At 40.6% G+C, this 18212-nt stretch overlaps 2 protein-coding genes across 4 annotated transcripts in view; one reads left to right on the top strand and one right to left on the bottom strand.

The window, feature by feature from the left end:
* The window catches only part of Nelf-b (negative elongation factor B), a 37439-nt gene extending 24425 nt beyond the window's left edge, over positions 1-13014 (top strand). The window contains exon 9 of the mRNA XM_077415906.1: positions 12865-13014. The gene's annotated coding sequence lies outside the window, so the exon portion shown is untranslated. The remainder of the gene's footprint in view (positions 1-12864) is intronic.
* Ptr (patched domain-containing protein) overlaps positions 1-14624 on the bottom strand; it is a 29511-nt gene extending 14887 nt beyond the window's left edge. Inside the window, exons 1-2 of one of the 3 annotated variants that reach the window (XM_077415902.1) lie at positions 13325-14623; positions 12700-12777 (exon numbers count right to left, since the gene is read on the bottom strand). Coding sequence is in view for 1 of the 3 variants with exons in the window: in XM_077415900.1 (XP_077272026.1) it covers positions 13591-13608 (18 nt within the window). In the remaining 2 variants the exon portion in view is untranslated. Of the gene's footprint in view, positions 1-12699; positions 12778-13324 lie in introns of all 3 variants that reach the window. The other 2 variants (XM_077415900.1, XM_077415901.1) reach the window with 2 other exon arrangements.
* Between the last annotated feature and the right edge of the window lie 3588 nt (positions 14625-18212).

The following is an 18212-nucleotide window of genomic DNA, read 5'->3' as shown; positions in this document are numbered from 1 at the left end:
ACACTCACACAAAACCCGTCACTTTCCTTCAGATTTCTAAAGAATTCTGGAATAGCAGAGTCCAAACTTATGCGCGTGCGAAATTGAAATGTCAATTTTAGTCCCGGGTTATAAGCGATTGAGGCATTGGAGGATTCGTGCGAGAGAAGCATTTAGGATGATTGTCATTGAAATCATGTAGAAAAGTGTCGTCAGACTTGACCTACATTGTTCAGAATTACGTGTTCGGCGTGCTGAAAACTTAACGAGATTGACTGTGCTTTATAGGAGCAGATCATTCACGAAATCAGCAATGCTTACGCACTTTAATCCTTTATTGCTCAGTTTCGTAAACGTCCTTTCTTATCTTCTTTTCCCTTTCTCATACTTCTTTTCTACATCCTTTCAATCATGTTTTTATCCCGTTTGATATATAATCTACGAATCTATATTCATTGACAATACGATAAAAATTATAAGATGTTTTAATCCTTCCACACATAGAATATCTCTTTCCCGTATAGAAAAATAAAAATCGCGTAATTATCTCAAGTTAATCTAAAATAGATTTTCACTTTGCCGCTGTTAATTAAACAAGTTTAGCCCGACCAATGTCGCGGCGTAAATGATTCTTAATCGATTTTCGTTTAAACTCGTTGCTATTCATAACACCGTATCCATTAATAATTCAATAAGGTTCGCGATTCCCGACTGGTCTCTCATATTCCTACCTACGTAATGACAAAATAGAACCGATCGTAATAAAATTACTCCAAGTTACTTGCAAAATTATACAATCAAATATACAATCAAATTGAAATAGCCATAATGATAAAATATAAATACCCTTTTCCGGCTTTGTTATCGTCGAAACATCAAAATTAATCGAGAAAAAGAGAAGGAGAGAGGATTCCCTCCCCCTTGGTTAATGAAGGAGTACGGTTGGGTGGTTTTTAATCGAAAGCCCTTCGATCGAAACGAGTATCCCGCATCTTTTGTTCCGACACAAAGCCTTTTTTCACGGGACGATGGTGCCCTCATAAGGGGGCAAGATTACATGACACGACCGAAGGAGAATGAATCATCTTCGTCAGATTTTCACGCACGTTCGTCTCCTCACCTTGAAGTTCCGAGATGGTTTTTAATTCATTTTGCGTATATAGAAATATACGGTAATTCGCGGAGTTTTAATCACATCAACTTACGTCAATCGACGTCAGCCGCGGGCCGAAAACAGACGGAGATTTCTCGCGGAGATAGTCCTATCGAGGTATCAAATTATCCTGACGTCTTAAATATTTCGAATATCCTGGGATTTAATATTTTAGTTGAGTTTAGAAAAAAGTATGCATGAAAATTCACACAATATTTATTATTAGACTATCAAGATTCCGTAAATGATGTTTTTCTTTTTAATTAATATAATATTTTAATTTAAGTGTTTCTTTTCGGACAGGCTATCTAAATAAAGCGTTCACGGTTGTAAAATCCTGAATTCGTCGAATTCATCGGAACAGAGGGCTTCGTCCAAGGCTTTTTCGCCGAATCGTTGCATCAATATCGTCGCAAACCTCTCCATAAATTTCCGTATAAATCGATTCCCGACGAAATAAGGAGCACCATAAATCTCCCCGGGAAAGATCGGTGCCAGCCTGGACCGTAGTTTTGCGACACGAAACGGCAAACGGCCGCCACGGGTATACATAGATTCGCGCATAGGGGAGCGACTTTCTAAAACCGCTCGATCCTGCCCGTGGATTTTCCATCGCAGCCGAAGAAAAGGGGGGAAACACGGGGTGTCGCCAATAGGCAGAAGTTCAGAGGCCAGTGCCAGCGGTGCACAGGTGTTTCGCGCGGAGAAAGTCACGTTGAGGCTACCATTGGGTAATCCCGACCTGCCGCACACTGTCGTTGCTGCCCGTTTAGAAACGATTGAATAACGTCGCGTAACAATTGCTTTTGCCGTATGTACGTGCGCGGTCTCAGGTTCACCGGTAGCATCTGCATGGCGCCGACCCCGTCGGCGGGTGCAAGGTGGGAAAAGAGCTATCGGTTTCTACGCGCATAATTTATACGCTCAATGTTGATCTTTTCAAGTTTCGATGACGAAAGAAGATATACGATATCTCGCATACTGTTCACACGTCTCTTTGTGTTAGAGCTCTCCAAAGACAATTTCTTCGCGATTTTATCGGTATGAATAACTCTGACCTGATCTGAATAAATAGCTGCGATAACCGGAGTTATTTAGACTGACAGTTATTGTCTTAGTAACAGACGTAATTAAAATAGTTTCGTTGGTTTATTTGAATCGTTAAAGAAGCAGAGAGATGAAAAAATTCGAAACAGTGACCTATCGGCTAAACAATTTTTGCCTTTTCTCTCGCGCGAAATTATATATAATAATTATTATATTAAAGCATATCGGGTGATAGTTGAGAATAAATCAATAAACTTTATTGAACAATGATCTGTATAATAATTAGTATATGTACTGGTCTCAATCGCAACTGGCCTGACTATAGCTTGATCTTATTTACTGTCATTGATATCATCGCGTTTTATAAACGAAGAGCTCTCTGCAGCGGAAGATCGAAGTACGCGCTGTTACGACAGATTATTATCTTTAGGTCACTAGGACACACGCTGATATCTTCTTGACTCTTTACCAGCGATTATGAGCGAGGGAAATCCACGTTTTCCAGCTACCAATAATAGTATCGATAAACGAACATATGCCCTGAATAATTTGCGTATACAAGAATTTGTAGAATGTAGAACCTGCCGTGCCGAGGTGTTCGCAACAGATGTAGAAATTTGTGGGGAAAAAAGAAGAAAGAAGGCGTAACACTTTCGAGACCGGAATTTACAAACCTATTTACTCATATCGCGCATTTAAAAACAGATTAAGGGAGTCGTGATGAATTTTGCAATAGACCTGCATCAAATTTTAAGCACTTGCTGAAGTAAAACAGTGCCGAGGATCTGTGAGAAGCGTACTACGAAATAAGAAAATATATAAGGAATATGTATAAAGAAGACACGTAATACAAACTCGACGATACAAGAAGAAGTTATGCGTGACCTATCATCGAGGCGTCAAGTGCGATAGGATCTGTGATAGAAAAAGAGAATCTTCGAAGATTATAATGTCACGCAAAGAACGTTGATATAAATGAACAAGATTAAAATTTTGTAATATCGAGAATTTGCGATGCTATACAAATCTAAAGTTACACTGTTAAATTCGTAGTGTCAAATACTCAATATGAATTTTAATTAACCATTCCTATATAGGTTGCCACTGCTCCTATTCAATATGTCGTTAATTTAATGAAACCAATGCCAATGGAGTTAAAAAATAATAATACTGTATTAAATTAAAATGATAAACTTCGACACACATGGTACAAATAGACGAAATGTTATATAACTCAAAGTATTGATTCAAATTTCATCCTTTACTTAATATAATTTAACAGTATATATAAAATTATATCACTGAAATCGATGATCTGAGGCAGCAAAACCGTGGCTGTGGATTCGTACAGTAAACATATCTTACATCCCGGCGCACATAGTAATAACACTAATAACAACTTTCTTAAAAAAAAAATCTAAAAAAAATAATAATCATCTGTATAATGATAATCAAGAATAATTACATTTAGATGGATAAAATGATAGAGGTGAGCTTGCCGAGAGAGATCTTTTATTTATTCTAGACAAGTGTATTTCTTTTACATAAAAAAGATATTTGTAGAGCTGTCGGGTACAATAAACTATCGGTCCGTTAAAATGCTAATTAAATGATTAAATGATCCTGCGGTTTCAAATGACAATTAAAAATGTAAGACACGTTCCCTATAACGATTCGCTCGCAGAATTTTAATTATTCAAATTCACGTCGAAATCTCCCGATTCGTGAAATATTGCACGTAATAATTTTCGTCGACGGCAGACACATCATTGACGTTATTAACTCGGTGCAATATTAAATGAATGCGCCAGGAGAAAATTATTTTAATAACAAAAGTAACAAAGACAAGTCGCATTTTATTTATTGTTACATGCTATTTTCTATTACTTATTAGTCCTAAATGTCTGCTGGAAGTATCATTTATTGACAATAATTGTTGCCCCTTGAGTTTCGTAATCATTGCAGTTTCGCGTTTAATGATAAAAACAACTTTCCTTGCACTGCCTTCTAATATTACTATAATAACCGATGGACTCAGTGGGAATGAAATTATACGGATAAAAACTCGCGGCAACACAGGGAAAGTATATATTCAAGCATAAGAGTATATTCAAGCGTAAGAGTGATTACTTCCTGGATACTAGCCGGAGTTAGCGAACTATATACGCTCAAGTGACTGAAAGTGAATCGGTGAACGAGTTTTTAATTTAAGACACAATTCATCTTCCACTCTCTCCGTTGCCGTAATATTGATTTTGGCCGGCTGATATTTATTACATTTAGCGTGATCGCGGACTCTACGCTTGCCCTTCTTCTCGCCACGAATATTATTACCCCAGATAAGATCCTTTTTCCTTCGCCAAGTGAGTAATAAATGAACAAAATCCTTTACTTCGACCGAACTGGCAGTCTTTATTCAAAAAGCACTCAAGGTGTTCAGTCGAAGTAAAGGATTTTGTTCAAATATTATTACCGTTGTCAAAATACGAATCGTAACAGCCTAGGAAAATTGAATGTCAATCAAGAACCTTTAACGATCAATAAAGTACACGCGCGGCCATTGTGCGATTGAAATATTACGCGATCGTTACGTCACTATTGCGTTATACCGTTTATTTAAATCATTTAATCGTTTACGTCCACCTCATTAGTCAACGGGAAACGCGATTTGTTTGAAATATTCGCTCGTTTGAAAGTAACATCTGGAGTTTGCGTAAATGTCGTGCAATTAGCAATACGCGTATACGACACCGAGCGCCCGTATTCAATACGCGTAACCCCGTTATCGTGTCGCAATTTTTTTTGTCTCGCAACCTTTAATGAATTGAAAAGTATTTATTGATTATCGCCGAATCTAATCCCCGCGATCGGCAACGTGCAATATAATCATTATCATTGCAATTTGCATCGTTTGCGCGATCGTTATACTAATAACTAATAGTAAACGACGCCGACAGCATTTTCTAGCTTGTCGCAATCGCAGCGCCGATTGGCGACCGCGGCCTCCCTTGTCCTTTCGTGAAATACCTTTCACATACGCGATCGCGACACACCGCACGCAAGTGCGTAAATGCCTACGCACGTGCCCAAGAACGAACGGGTGCGCACGCGCGCACGCGCGCACGCCCGATTCTTCTCTGCCTTTAACGATAAGCAAGTGCAGCGTGTCGATGTGAAAGTATGCCGTGACTAAGGAGAGAATTTTCCATTTCGTTATTTACAGGCGGCGCGGCGCTTTCGTTCTTCTTCGCGCGCCGCGACCCTTTCTAAACGTCCCTAAACCCCTAAACGCCCTCGATCGCCTTTCTCTCTTTCTCTCGCTCGGGAATGTGCATCCCTCTCGCCAGAACGTGTACCTTTGTCGTCACAAAGGTTCACGTTTGTTTTACTGGATAGTGGTTTTTCCGCCTGTCGTCGCAGACAGTTTCGTAATTTCACCGCTCCCCGCGCGACTTCGTGGAAACTGGTGGAAACCGATCGAACGAGATCGGAGGGATCGATCGAATTCTTAAAGTCATACGATCAGAAGTCTTTAATGTGAGATCTCAAATTCTTGCAATGGAAAGTCCATTGAAATTTACGCGTGTTTAAAATTTTAGATTTCCCGATTCCTGAAGCCGTATTGAAAACGTTAGAACCTCTTCCCTCCCGAAGCCTCGATACCCTGTTAAATTCATAGTGTTAAGTTATACTCAATTTGATTCATTTTTAATCATTCCTATAGGTCGCCACTGCTCCTACTCGACATATCGTTAATTTAACTGAAACAACGTAAATAACTAAACTAATGTGTTAAAATAATAAATTTCGACACACAGGGGGAGTTAAAAATAACAAAATGTTATTTAACTCAAGATATTAGTTTAAATCTCATGCTTCGATGTTCAACATTGTAGAGAGATAACTTCCGAACATTTCTCAGGTCCATTTATCCCGCGATGATCGCGCGATTTCATAAAAAAAATTAAGATTACGTGATCCGTCGTTTCCAGTAGTTGAGCTCTCAAGCAGTTTTCTCGCGGTGAACGACTTCATTTCGTTCGATATATCCCGGATATACCTTACGCAAAATGAAAGTGAGAGTGACACACGGGAGATTTATGCCCGAGAAAAATAGCCGGGCATGCAACGGCCGAGCGCCAGCGCCGAGATGCATCAGCTTCGGCAATAAAATTACGAAAGTAACAAGCATACTTGGGATCGCCTCGAGTGCCCCGAATAGGAGAGACCCGCGGTAACTCGTTCAGCCCGACAAGTCCCAAGTTTTTTCCTCTCGAAGGCGAGCCGGTGCAATCGCGGCTTCGCAATCACGCGGCGCCGCAATCACGGCGACAATAGTAGTTTTTTGTCCCGCCAACACGATCTATCCCTACTACTATATAGTCGCGCGTCGAGAGTTAATTTTCATTTTAAAAAACGAGGGAAAAACTATATAAAAATATAATATTTGTACGCGCGCGTGTGTGAAAGTAATTGTCCAAGGCTGCATGCATGTATATAAGAACGCGACGTGTGATAACTTTAATGACAGCTTCTCTGGACAACTTGGTGTGTCGATTTTATCTTATTGTAAGTGAAAATATCCCGATGCGCGCATCGACGATTTATGAAATGTAAGAGATCGAACGACTTATATACGATCGTCGATCGCGGGACATCACGTATGTTAAAATTACGTATTTACTTTGTGATATCTTGCGTAAGGAAAAAGTTTAAATTATTTTTATTATTTATGCGTTTTTCGTCTAAATTCGTAAAAAATAAGTAATTTTACTACATTTTAAGATTTAAAACTTAAAAGAAAGTACACAAGAAAAGTAAATTCCGAAGATTTTAAAGTTTTTCATGAAATAATCCCTTTAAACGCGTAGTAGAACTGTAGTATTTCCAAAAGAAATATTGTCGTGACCAACAGATTTGAACGCAGAATGAAAATAATTTTTTTACGTTTTCGAGAAAACCCGGATATCTCTGGTATGTTAACCTAAACCTAATAAAGGTTATTGACCTAAACCTGGTACGGGACCTAAACCTAGATTCGAATTATTGCAGTCACAGGTAGTAGGTTGGTCACTTGTGGACAAAGAAGTTGTCCGTTTTCAAGCAGAGAGGCAGCTGAAAGTTTGGCCTCCTTTATATTCTTCCAACATCTTAATACAAGTTTTTATTGTTGCTATTCTTATTCTTTCATCGTGTGCATATTTTGCAGAAAAATATATAATATACATGACAAACAGACCTTTTTTGTTATACGCTAACATTAAATCGTATATTGGTGCAATAAACTATAGAAAGACTAGAAAGTCACGATGAGCGATCTCATTCTCGTTAATGCTTTCGTTTGAAGAAGAATAAATTCTACAAGTTGGTCGAAGAATGGATTGTAGATCGGAAAAACTCAGGCCAACGTGGCGATCGGAAACTCGTAAAAATATATTCGCAAGAGTCAACAATTGTGACTAAACGTTGCTTAAGTCATTGAAAGATATTTTGCACATCGGTCCAGAACGCGCGTGTGAGTGTTTACGAAGAATATAAAATAACCATATCGAATTCACTTTATATACCCGTAAGTGTGCACGTTCGGGGTTCCCTCGTTTCTCTACAGTCGGCGTCTTCGACGGCGAAAGGGTTGAACGGCTACATAATGCTATACATGGTCGATTCTTTTCTCCGTGTTCTTTTTTGTTTTCAAAGCCGTGAACTATTGCAAAATCGCGTCGCGACTCGTCCATCGTTGCGAGCGATCATTGCAGAAAGGGAATCGGGACAAGGTTGGGTTGCGTTTCTTAAAATGACGTACGTAAATCGAGCTTTTATAACTCGCGTGCGTCGCGCATATTTATAAGCGCGTTATCGCCACGTGTGCTAGCGGACCGGAACACACACCTTTGCACCGTTGCACACCTATCTATCCCTTCGACTTTTTCCAAGCGTTACTGAAGGTCTAAAGCTAGGTATAATGTTAATCCAAAAATAATGTCGAATCCAACGAAAATGCCTTGAAAATTTAAAATTACAAGGTGACGCCTTTACACCTCAGCGCTATTATACTTATAGATAATTTAAAGTTTACATTTTATACCCGGAACGGATGTAGGTAAGAATAAACCCGCAAATTTCTCGACTTGCCAGTATATAGATTATTATTATTATTTCTATTCCGGTTGATGATTTAATTATGGAGATAATATTTATCGGGGTACAATTTGATCGCGCCTAAGGCCACGTGTAGTAGCGTGTATAATAAGGTAAATCCTCGATCAACGAGTCGTTATAAAAAGAAATTCCTCAGGAGGCACTCGCTTCTCGCTCGAGGAAAAAGTTGACGCTTCGGTTGCTTCACGCATGTGAGCGTGAATTATGTTACTCTCTACGTCGCGGTGAACTTTATTACCGTGACACAAATCTATAATGAGTATAAGTGTATGCGATCATTATCAATCTAAAATCAAGTAAACATACTACACCTGTCGCGACCTAGAGCTGAAAACTGTACTGAGCGGAGACTTAAATAGACGCGTGCCTTCGATTTTTTTTATAACTCTGCGAAAGCAATTTTTTAGTACTTACTTGCGCAAAATTAAGTATTTATATAAGATTGATTTACTCGCGGTTGCAACCTTCTGAGGTTATGAACGTTTGCGAAGTTATATATAAATCATCCGATGGTTTTGTTCGCAAAATCGGCTATAAAATCTCCGAGTTTATAAGTCAAAGAGTGTTTATATAAGTGTTTACTTATATATTTACAATTTACGCAATTTAAGGGTATCGTTAACGCAACAGACGTTCTTCAATCCACTTGATAAATAGATTGAATACAAAAATGGATTACACATTGTTATAAATATTGAAGGATAAAATTTAAACCAATACCTTGAGTTAAATAACATTTGGTTATTTTTAACTACATGTGCGCCGAAACTTATTGATTTAACTTCATTTAGTTAAATTAATATCTTTTAGTAAGAACAGTGCATGGCGGACTTATAAGAGTGCGATCAGAAAAGATTCGAATTGAGTACAATTTGACACTACGAATTTAACAGTGCACAAAACGCTATTAGAATTAACATTTAACGTAAAATTCATGGAAAGGGAGCAAAAAGGGGCGCGAGAGATTGTTTTACGGGAGAAGAATTTGCGGGACCAAGAGCTCCGCTATACGCCGGATGGAATCATACACCGAGTTTACAATTTGACTCACCGATTTGAATCATTATTATCGGATGGAACAATGAGACATTTTCACGTTGGGGAACGGCGGTTCTCGCCAGTGCGGCGGCGTAGCGGCGTAACGCGCCGCTCTCGATCGCTCGCTCGATTTCTTCCGATGAAACGGTTACTACCGTCGACGCAGTTCCGCGCGCTCCGGTCGTGTGCAGTCGCGTGCTTTCAAACCGGAAGAGATATCCCGTGCGTTTAATTTATCGGTTACGGAGAATCGGCCGCGCGGCGAGGCGACGTGTTGGTGCACGCGCGGCGACGGGCCCCTGAGGAACGGTACCGGACGGCCGAGGGAGGGCCCGGCCTCTCTCTCTCTCTCTCTCTCTCTTCCCGACGCCCGCTTTTCTCTAATTTAAATAGATTGCGTAAGTGTTCCCGCGCGCGAGTTGCGGTCCATTCGGATCCTCAGAAAACTGCAGTCCGTAATCGACCGTAATTTACGCGCGCGCGCGCGCGGACGGGCGTTCGCTCCGCTTCGCCCGACTCGCGGCTCCGGTTTCGCGGGGAGATAGATAGCACGCGAAAACGTTGATTTCGCACTCGCTCCAGTTGCGTCCGAGGAACTGGTAGTCGCGCGTATAGAATCGTTACGCGCGACTGACACGGGACGGCGATGGTAAGGTAAAGGTACCAATATCCGGACACTTAAGCATAGGAAATGTACCAATATACCTGGACACGTATCTGTGTCTGGATACCTTTAAAAAAATATAAATTTATGAAAATAAACGTTTGGATATTATAATTGAAGTTTCAAACTACGAGAAAAAATACTTTTATCTTTGATTTTAATTCGCGTTATACTTATAAATAATAAAGGTGTCCGGATATAGGTACATGTCCGGGTATTGGTACCTTTACCTTAATGCTCGATGCAAGAAAAAAGGAGGGGGGGGGAAAAAGAAACGATTATCTCCGGACGATGATCGTAGCGATCGGATCGGCGGACGAGCGGTGAATAAATCGCGATAAAATTCAGGGCGGCTGGCAGATGGTGCAGGAGGAGACGCGAGCGCGTCTTCGTCGCGCCGCGCTTGGTGCGGTGCGGTCCGGTTAGCGCGTCGCTGACGTTTTGATTGATTTTTATGTATAGGCAGTATTTCTTTTTATAATGTCACGGTGTATAAATATCTGTATATTTCTTACTAACTCTCTTGTTATTTATGCGACCGGCTCGATCTCATGCATTTATTCCGATCGAAATCGCCTGACAGCACTTTCTCAGAGAATTACCACAGGTTCCCTCATCGCGCAGGATCGGCCTTTTCGATTTTAATTGGAATAATTTTGTTACGTATCTTGCAAATATCGGAAATACAGCCCTGGCCAAAATTATTTATATAACTCTTATAATTATACAGTTAATTACAATAAATAGTTATATAAATAATTATATAACTATGATTAGACCTATTAAAGTTTTTTCTAAATAACATTTATTATTGAAAGAAATAAAAAATAAACGCATAAAACGCGCTCATAATAATAAACGTAGACAACTTTTAAACAATAGAAGTCTTTCCTGGTGTCAGATTTAGTACAGCACAGCATAACGATTATGAGAGTGCCTAAATAATTTTTATCGAGGTAGATCTTATCCGAATTCGATAGTTTATCGGAAAAATTCTTGTTTCCGACTGAAAGCTCGACACGTCGTGCCTCGAAAAGAATCCGGAGATTATTTTCATAAGCGAAAAACCGAAATTTGAAAGCGACGGACGTCCCGCAGCGACATTTTACGGCCGCTCTCTCCGCGGGCGGAATGATTTTCACGGCGCGGCGAGAAAATGATCGATGGAGGAGGCCCTTGCGAATATCAGCAGCGTCCCCTCGCTACGGATTTGCCGATCAGTAATATGCAATTCCCCACCGACCCTCCGAGGTCAACAATTTGTTACGGGGACGGGGATGTTCAAGGAATATATCAACAGCGCGCGGTTGATTGACCCGTTGTTGGAGAGCGATACTTTTTTTTTTTTTTACAACCGACTGAAATCTTTGCTCCACTGCATTGCGAAATGCACGAATTGTGACCGGAATAAAACGTAAATATTATACGCAGCGTAAGTGCAGATTACATTCACGTAAAAAAGAAAAAGGAAAAAACAACTTTATTGACATTTTTGGATATCACGTTCAAATTGATATTTTTTATTGCTACAAGCTGATAAGTATAATCAATCGACAATTTAGCGACGCAGTTATTACACATCCGTATCTAATTGTACTGAACTTGTAATTTGCTATATAAAAGCGGTTTCTTTTACTTACACCGCAAATCCACGTATAAACGTCTAAAAATGACACATTAGACTGAAGATCTTTTTACGTGTTTCTTTATTACTTGTTAAATTACGTCATTTACCACGTGTAATCGTATTAAATTAAAAGTCAATACGTCCAATCGTGTTAAACACGACATGATTTAAAACGGCAAGAAATATGCATGAAGAGCTTCAACTAAAATAACACACTTGGATTTACGGTGCGGGTTTTACGATACCCAAATTTAAAGCAAACGAGAATTCGTCGATAATCCGTTTTGTGTGATTTGTTTCGATAGGCGCGTTAGAGAGGAAAGGAACGAAAAATGTCGTTTTACAAAAAAATGTCTTGTATTTTAATATTGGCACAAGAATATTTTAATTTTGCACATCCTGCGCGACACGGGATCCACCACTCGCACAAAAAATCCGACTTCCGTGGATCCTCGAAACGACCGATTCCCACTACGGCCGCCAGTCATTTTATTATTTAGAGACGGTACAATGGCCTCTAATAAGATAATAAGTGGTTCTGAGACAATGAGTTAACACGAAAGTGATTCGACGGCGGGGCTTGGCTTATAACAGCGTAAACGATGACTAAGGCTTGCACTAAACTACGCGGGCATAACATAATCGTAATAATAACAAAAGCACTTCCTGTTTATACGAGAAGCTCTCTTCCGCGGCGATAGTGAGAGAGAGCAGAGAGAGAGAGAGAGAGAGAGAGGGAGAGAAACCAACTCATTAATTAATCTCCCCAAATTTGGAAATATGTTCCGTAAGATACGGTTTTGTTCCCCGTTATCTTCCGCGCCGTACTTAACGTCGATTCTACAAGTTTCGTAAACTTTAGAGGGAAAATTCAACTCGACCGATTCGCAGATTCGCGATTGCGCGCCGGCTGAGGGCGTCCGGTTTTTATTCCGGTTCGCACCGTAATATCGTATCCTCGCGTTTAACTTGCAACGAACGTCACGGACGGCTTGACGGACGATTACGACTCGCTTAAGCGTCACTACTTACCGAACAATACGAATTGTGCAATTAATTCAAGCTCGTTAATTGCCCCGCGGTAAAGTCCGTTTTCCTCGTCGTCACTTTCTACAAATTATTTCTATTCTGCTTTCTCTCCTCAAAAGCGCGAGCACGTAAACGCTCATATCGTTTTCTTTTTCTTTTTTTTTTCAGATTCCGAAAGCAGCGATCAAACGGAGGATGTTAAGATAAGAAGGAGAAGCTGTGCATTATGTGCAAATCGGTATATTCAATCGAGTATTAATTGCTTGTATTAATTGCTTGTATTGCGAGTATTATTTACTTGCGTTAAATCATTTTCGCTCTTGCTTCCTGCAATTATATATCTTATCTACTTTAACCGTCGCGCATGCAGAGAAATTGAAAAATATATATAGATATGTACAAATATAACGTATAAAAGTACAAAGTTGTTCTCTATAGCAAAAATATTTTTTCGCGATTTCGGCAAAGGACGCCGATAAAAAAATGATCAACAAAGATTCTAACGGGAAGAGAAAGCAGAAGAGCGCTTCAAGGCTCACTCGCGCACTTCCAGTCGCGAGAGCGCAAAAATCCGAGATTAATCCCCTCCCTCCCCCCCCCCGCTAGAGATCGATTCGGTGACAATTACCTTGCTCCTCGATTCGGCCGGAAGCGCGTTAAACCCTCCACAAACTCTCTCTCCACAACAAACTTTGTCACCACCAACTAGATCTTCCGGCGGTATCCGAGCCGATATCGATCTTTTCTTCTTCTTCTCCTCTTCCTCTCTCGTCGCTTCTCCTTTTTCTCCCTCGCGGTGGCACTTGGGTCCGCGTGTCCCTCTTGTCCTCCTCGGTCGGACAGACGGGCAGGGAGAAAGGGGCGGGGGGCGCGGGGGAAAAAAACGTCTTTCACCTGCACGTCCTCGTCCATCCGCGTGTCATGATCGACGGAGATCGGAGAATTCGTTTGCCGGGGAGGGGGGGGGCGAGCGAGCGTGAAGGCGACCGGCGCGAAGCGCGAACGTCGTCGGCGGGAAGCGGAATACGAACTGCCTCGGCGCGTCGCTCGAGATTCCGCTCGTACCTGCTCGCGGCTCGCGCTCAGCTCCCTCGTGGGCCTGCCGAGGAGGCGCGCGTCCGCTCCGTTCGTCCGCTCACCGCCGAGCGTGTATGCGCGTTCCACGTTCCACGCGCGCCGAGATCCACGAGAGACCCACACGGACACGCCATCGGCGCGGGAAGCGGAGAGAAGCTTGCGTTCGCGTGAATTTCGAAAAAAAAAATTACCTCATCCCGAGGAAATTTCCCCGTTCGGCCGGAGAAAGTTCGGCGGGGCAAGCTCCTGCGCGAGCTACCCTGAAAATCTCTCTGCTCTTTCTTAATAATCTTAATTGATATTCTTCAACTGATGTCCATCAAAGCAAACGACGTCTTGTTTTTCTCGTTTTATCGCGAGCGAAATATTATTGATAAATAATATAATCCCTTACCCGTAAGTTCTTTTATATTTCATTTCCGAACCTTATACGTAATAAGTTAATTATTTAACGGCCGCGCGGTTGGGTAATCGCTGTGCCGTTCGAAAGGCAGAAACCGGAGGGAAGCTCTCGAAGGAGACGGACGAACGGCGGCTTATGGACCGCGCTGTATAATCTCGGAGATGAGCTCTGATCTTCTCTCGGCCGATGCGATTCAAACGCGCGGAGCGTAGCCGCATCCGTGGTACTTAAACGGAAGTGATGAGTGTGGCCGCGCCGCGCTTATCTATAGTTTGAAACTTCCTTGCCGCGGGACCGGTCAACGGCGCGTCGCAACATAAACGACGGTCGTCGTCGTTTCGCGAAAACGTCACGGAGAGGGGAGAGGGAGGGAGAGAGAGAGGGGCAACGACGTTCGAAACGAAATCTCGCTTTCATTGAATTTACGTAATAGATATTGTAATCGATTCGGCTCTTTGTTACGCCGTCGCGTGTTGCGCGTTGCGCGTTGCACCGGGCGAACAACTGACCGGTATATATGTTCCCGTATATTGCCCGATATCTCGGGGAGGGGGGGGGAAACGGCATTCCGGCCGCGAAATCACGACGTTCGCGACTCCTCTGCGTTCTAGCCGAGATAAACCGAAGAACGGCAGAGGCAGAGGTGATTTTGATCAAGGATACGGCGAAAGATCATCTAAAAATAAGACATTTCGAGAGGAAGACGAAAAAAAAAATTGTTGCGAAAAAAAAAACAACACTTTCTTATTATTTTCACCGAATGTGATTAATATTTCATGGAATTCCGATACATAAGAAAAATTAATGCGTGATATAAATATTTATATATTCTTTTCCCTTCCTAAAAAGTAGACAGCCTTGACTCGCGCCTCTTTCGTCAACCGAATGAAGATCGCAACGAATTATATTTGTGACTTTTTAGTTACATATTCTTAAATAAATACTAAAAGCGATTCCTTTTCCCGGGGGAAATTTCGACGCGAGCGGCCATCGTTCGCGAGTCGCGGCCGTCTTGAGGGTTTAACCGACTTTAATTGACGTTAAACGTCCCGACGATCGCCCGCAAGTAAATCATTATTAAACTCCATTCAAAGTTTTCCCCCTTCTCCTCTTCTCGTCATCAAACGTATATTTTCACGCGTACGTTGTCGACGCACTATATTATCGATCGCTTCGGAGCGTTAAATAACTCCGTAGTTGTCTCTCTCTTTGCTTATCGTTCCGTTTCTTATCGCGAATTATAGTTTCTCTCTTTCTCTTCCAATCGACGTACCGTTAGTCGAGCGACCAGAACATCCGCGATATACCTCTCGTGTGATACGCGGTTTTATTTTTCGGCGTGGCGTGAAAGCGATCGAACTGGTCCATACCGTGCGCGCGTGCAACGTCGACGATAACAAGCCCTGCGCGCGCGCGCGCGCGCGCATTAAGAGGGACAAAGGAAAATTGATAAGCCGTAAATACACGCATTATCTAGCCGGAGAACGTCAAGCCACCCGGGCACGACCTTCCACCCCTTGTTGTAGATTACGACGGATGAGATAAGAGTCGCCGGGACCCGGGACCGAACCAGCTATATTGCAGCGCATTTACTGCACTCCGCGACCTGGCGTTTCCTTTTACGTCACGTTTTCGCGCTTGATCGACTCGATCGTGCCGCGATAACCAATATATTTGCGGATATATCCACACTACTCCGGGGAATATCCTCGAGGATTTATTCAGCGTTAAAACGGACCAACCTGATTTTATTCGGCGAGTTTCGTTCGACAGTATTCCTTTTTCGTTAATTTCGCGTGGTTCGAATTTTCATCGCGGAATCCATTTCTAAAAGTAATATAAATGGAGAAGTTGGCGATAAAAATGTTGTTTCACACAGAAACCTGTTTATATTCAATCTAATCCTTCTGGACTGCTATATACGCTACGCGAATAGTTTTATGATAAAATCGCTTCTTCGAAACTATCATATGAATATTCATTTTATACTTCTGAATTGCTAAACTGCACGATTAGTTCTTTTTTTAATAAAATTGTTTCTTCAAAACTATCGAGGAATATTAAAAAATGTACAAGATATTTCATTTACATTCGAGTATGGGGATTATGTTTTTTTTTTAACAATATAGTAAAATGAAGAAACGATAAAGAAAGATGATGATTTGTTTTTTCAAAAATAATCCCACTGACAATTGCCTGACGATATTTTTGGAATTCAGCTGGAAATGCATTTACCTCGTAGTTTCGAAAAAGGAATAACGAAAACGAACGAATTGAGAAGGGTCTTCTTTTACGGAACTGCTATAAGATAGGCATGACGAGAAAAAGGATCGATTTTTTAGTCAGATAACAAATGCAAGCAAGTGTCCAGAGATTAATCGCCGGAGGATCTTCGAGTCTACCTGTGCAGGTAGATTCTTGGGAAAAATCACGTTTAGGTCCCTCGTCTCACGACGTACAAGATCGAGGGAGCGTAACGATAAATCTAACGGCGTACGAAACATCTTTAAGAATTTTCCTATAGAGAAGAATATTCCAACTTACAAACAAATTATAATTAAACGTACTGTTATGGTTAGATAAGTTCTAATAATAAGGCCTAACGGGCTACGTGCCATATCACACACAAATATCTTTTCTTATAGCTCTATAATAAGGTATAAGATGCATTCTTGTATTTTTACGAATGCATCTTACGGATAAATTACAATTGACATACATTACAGTTATATGGATAGGATAGATTCTAATAGATCTAACGGGTAATGCCATATCTCGAAGAATTTTCTTACAGCTGTAAGGTGTAAGATGCATTCTTGTACTTAGAGAATGCATCTTATACAGATAAATTACAACTAACCATATTGTTCAGAAAGTTAAACGTATACATGTGCGTGTATTTAGGGTAGTATAGATACCGTTTTCATTGCAACTATCAATTACAATTAAATCAATTACAATTAAATATATGTTCTGTGATTAAACTGTTCTGTGATTAAACTGTTCTGCGAGTGAAACTATTTTAAATTGGAGTATTATTAAAGGGTAAGTCAAAACAATCAAGTATAATTTACTGAAGGAAAGTAGACTGAATGAAGTAATTGTTATGTAAACGACATTATGTACGAAAAATGGGTTAATCACGGAATGGCTTAAAATATCACAAATCATCCGTGGGAATGGCGACACTTTCACGACTGCACCCTTGAGAGGTGTAATTTGGCGCTTTGCACGATTTAATCTAGTTTCTCCAGACGCACTCGCTTTCGTCATTTGTCCGCTTGAATTTCACTAATTTCGGTAAGAGCGCCACGTCCGTCGATTACGATCGAGATTGCGAGTTTAAGATATTACTCGGTCATGTGTTTCAGGTAGAATCTTTAAGTAGATAGTCTCGTGACAATTCTCGAGACATCAAGCCAAAAAGGACGATTTTAATAGTCCATATTTCTTTCAGAAAGAAGTGCCTGAGTATATCACTTACACTTACGCAATCGTCTTCTTACAAAAAAAGCAACGCAGTTTTTAATCAGGGAGAGAATACATTTGAAAATACACTATCATATATAAATATTAGGTCGAAAAAAAATTCCCAATAATAAAAACCAATTTCTATTCTATTACACTTTTCGAAATTTTCGGATTTTAGAACATTTTTAGAATGATAATTTGTAGATTCTAATGTGATAAAATTCATGAATTTTGGTTTCCTCATTATTTTTCACTAGTTGAAATTAGAAAGCGATGAATTAGAAGATGAATTTTTAACAATTTCACGGATAAAAAATTGTTGGAATCCAATTGTATCCGTCACATTATAAAAACGAAGCGAATACTTTGTAAAAATAAAATATAAGCTTCTAGAGAGAAAAATACCATTTACGGTTGGAACTGAATTTTGATGGCCTAATTAATAATAATATTGTGTAAATTTTATACACTTTTTCCAAACTCAATAAACTACGCGCAGATTTTTTGTCAGTCTGCAAAATACAGCTTGGAACAACAACAAAAATTCAGGTTTAAAAACCATGGC

The sequence above is a fragment of the Temnothorax americanus genome, unplaced genomic scaffold (genome assembly GCF_048541705.1).
Source record: "Temnothorax americanus isolate GAGA-0224 unplaced genomic scaffold, ASM4854170v1 Scaffold4, whole genome shotgun sequence".
In the NCBI taxonomy this organism is placed as follows: domain Eukaryota; kingdom Metazoa; phylum Arthropoda; class Insecta; order Hymenoptera; family Formicidae; genus Temnothorax; species Temnothorax americanus.
The sequence above is the reverse complement of the archived record's forward strand: the minus strand, read 5'-3'. Positions and strand labels throughout refer to the sequence as shown.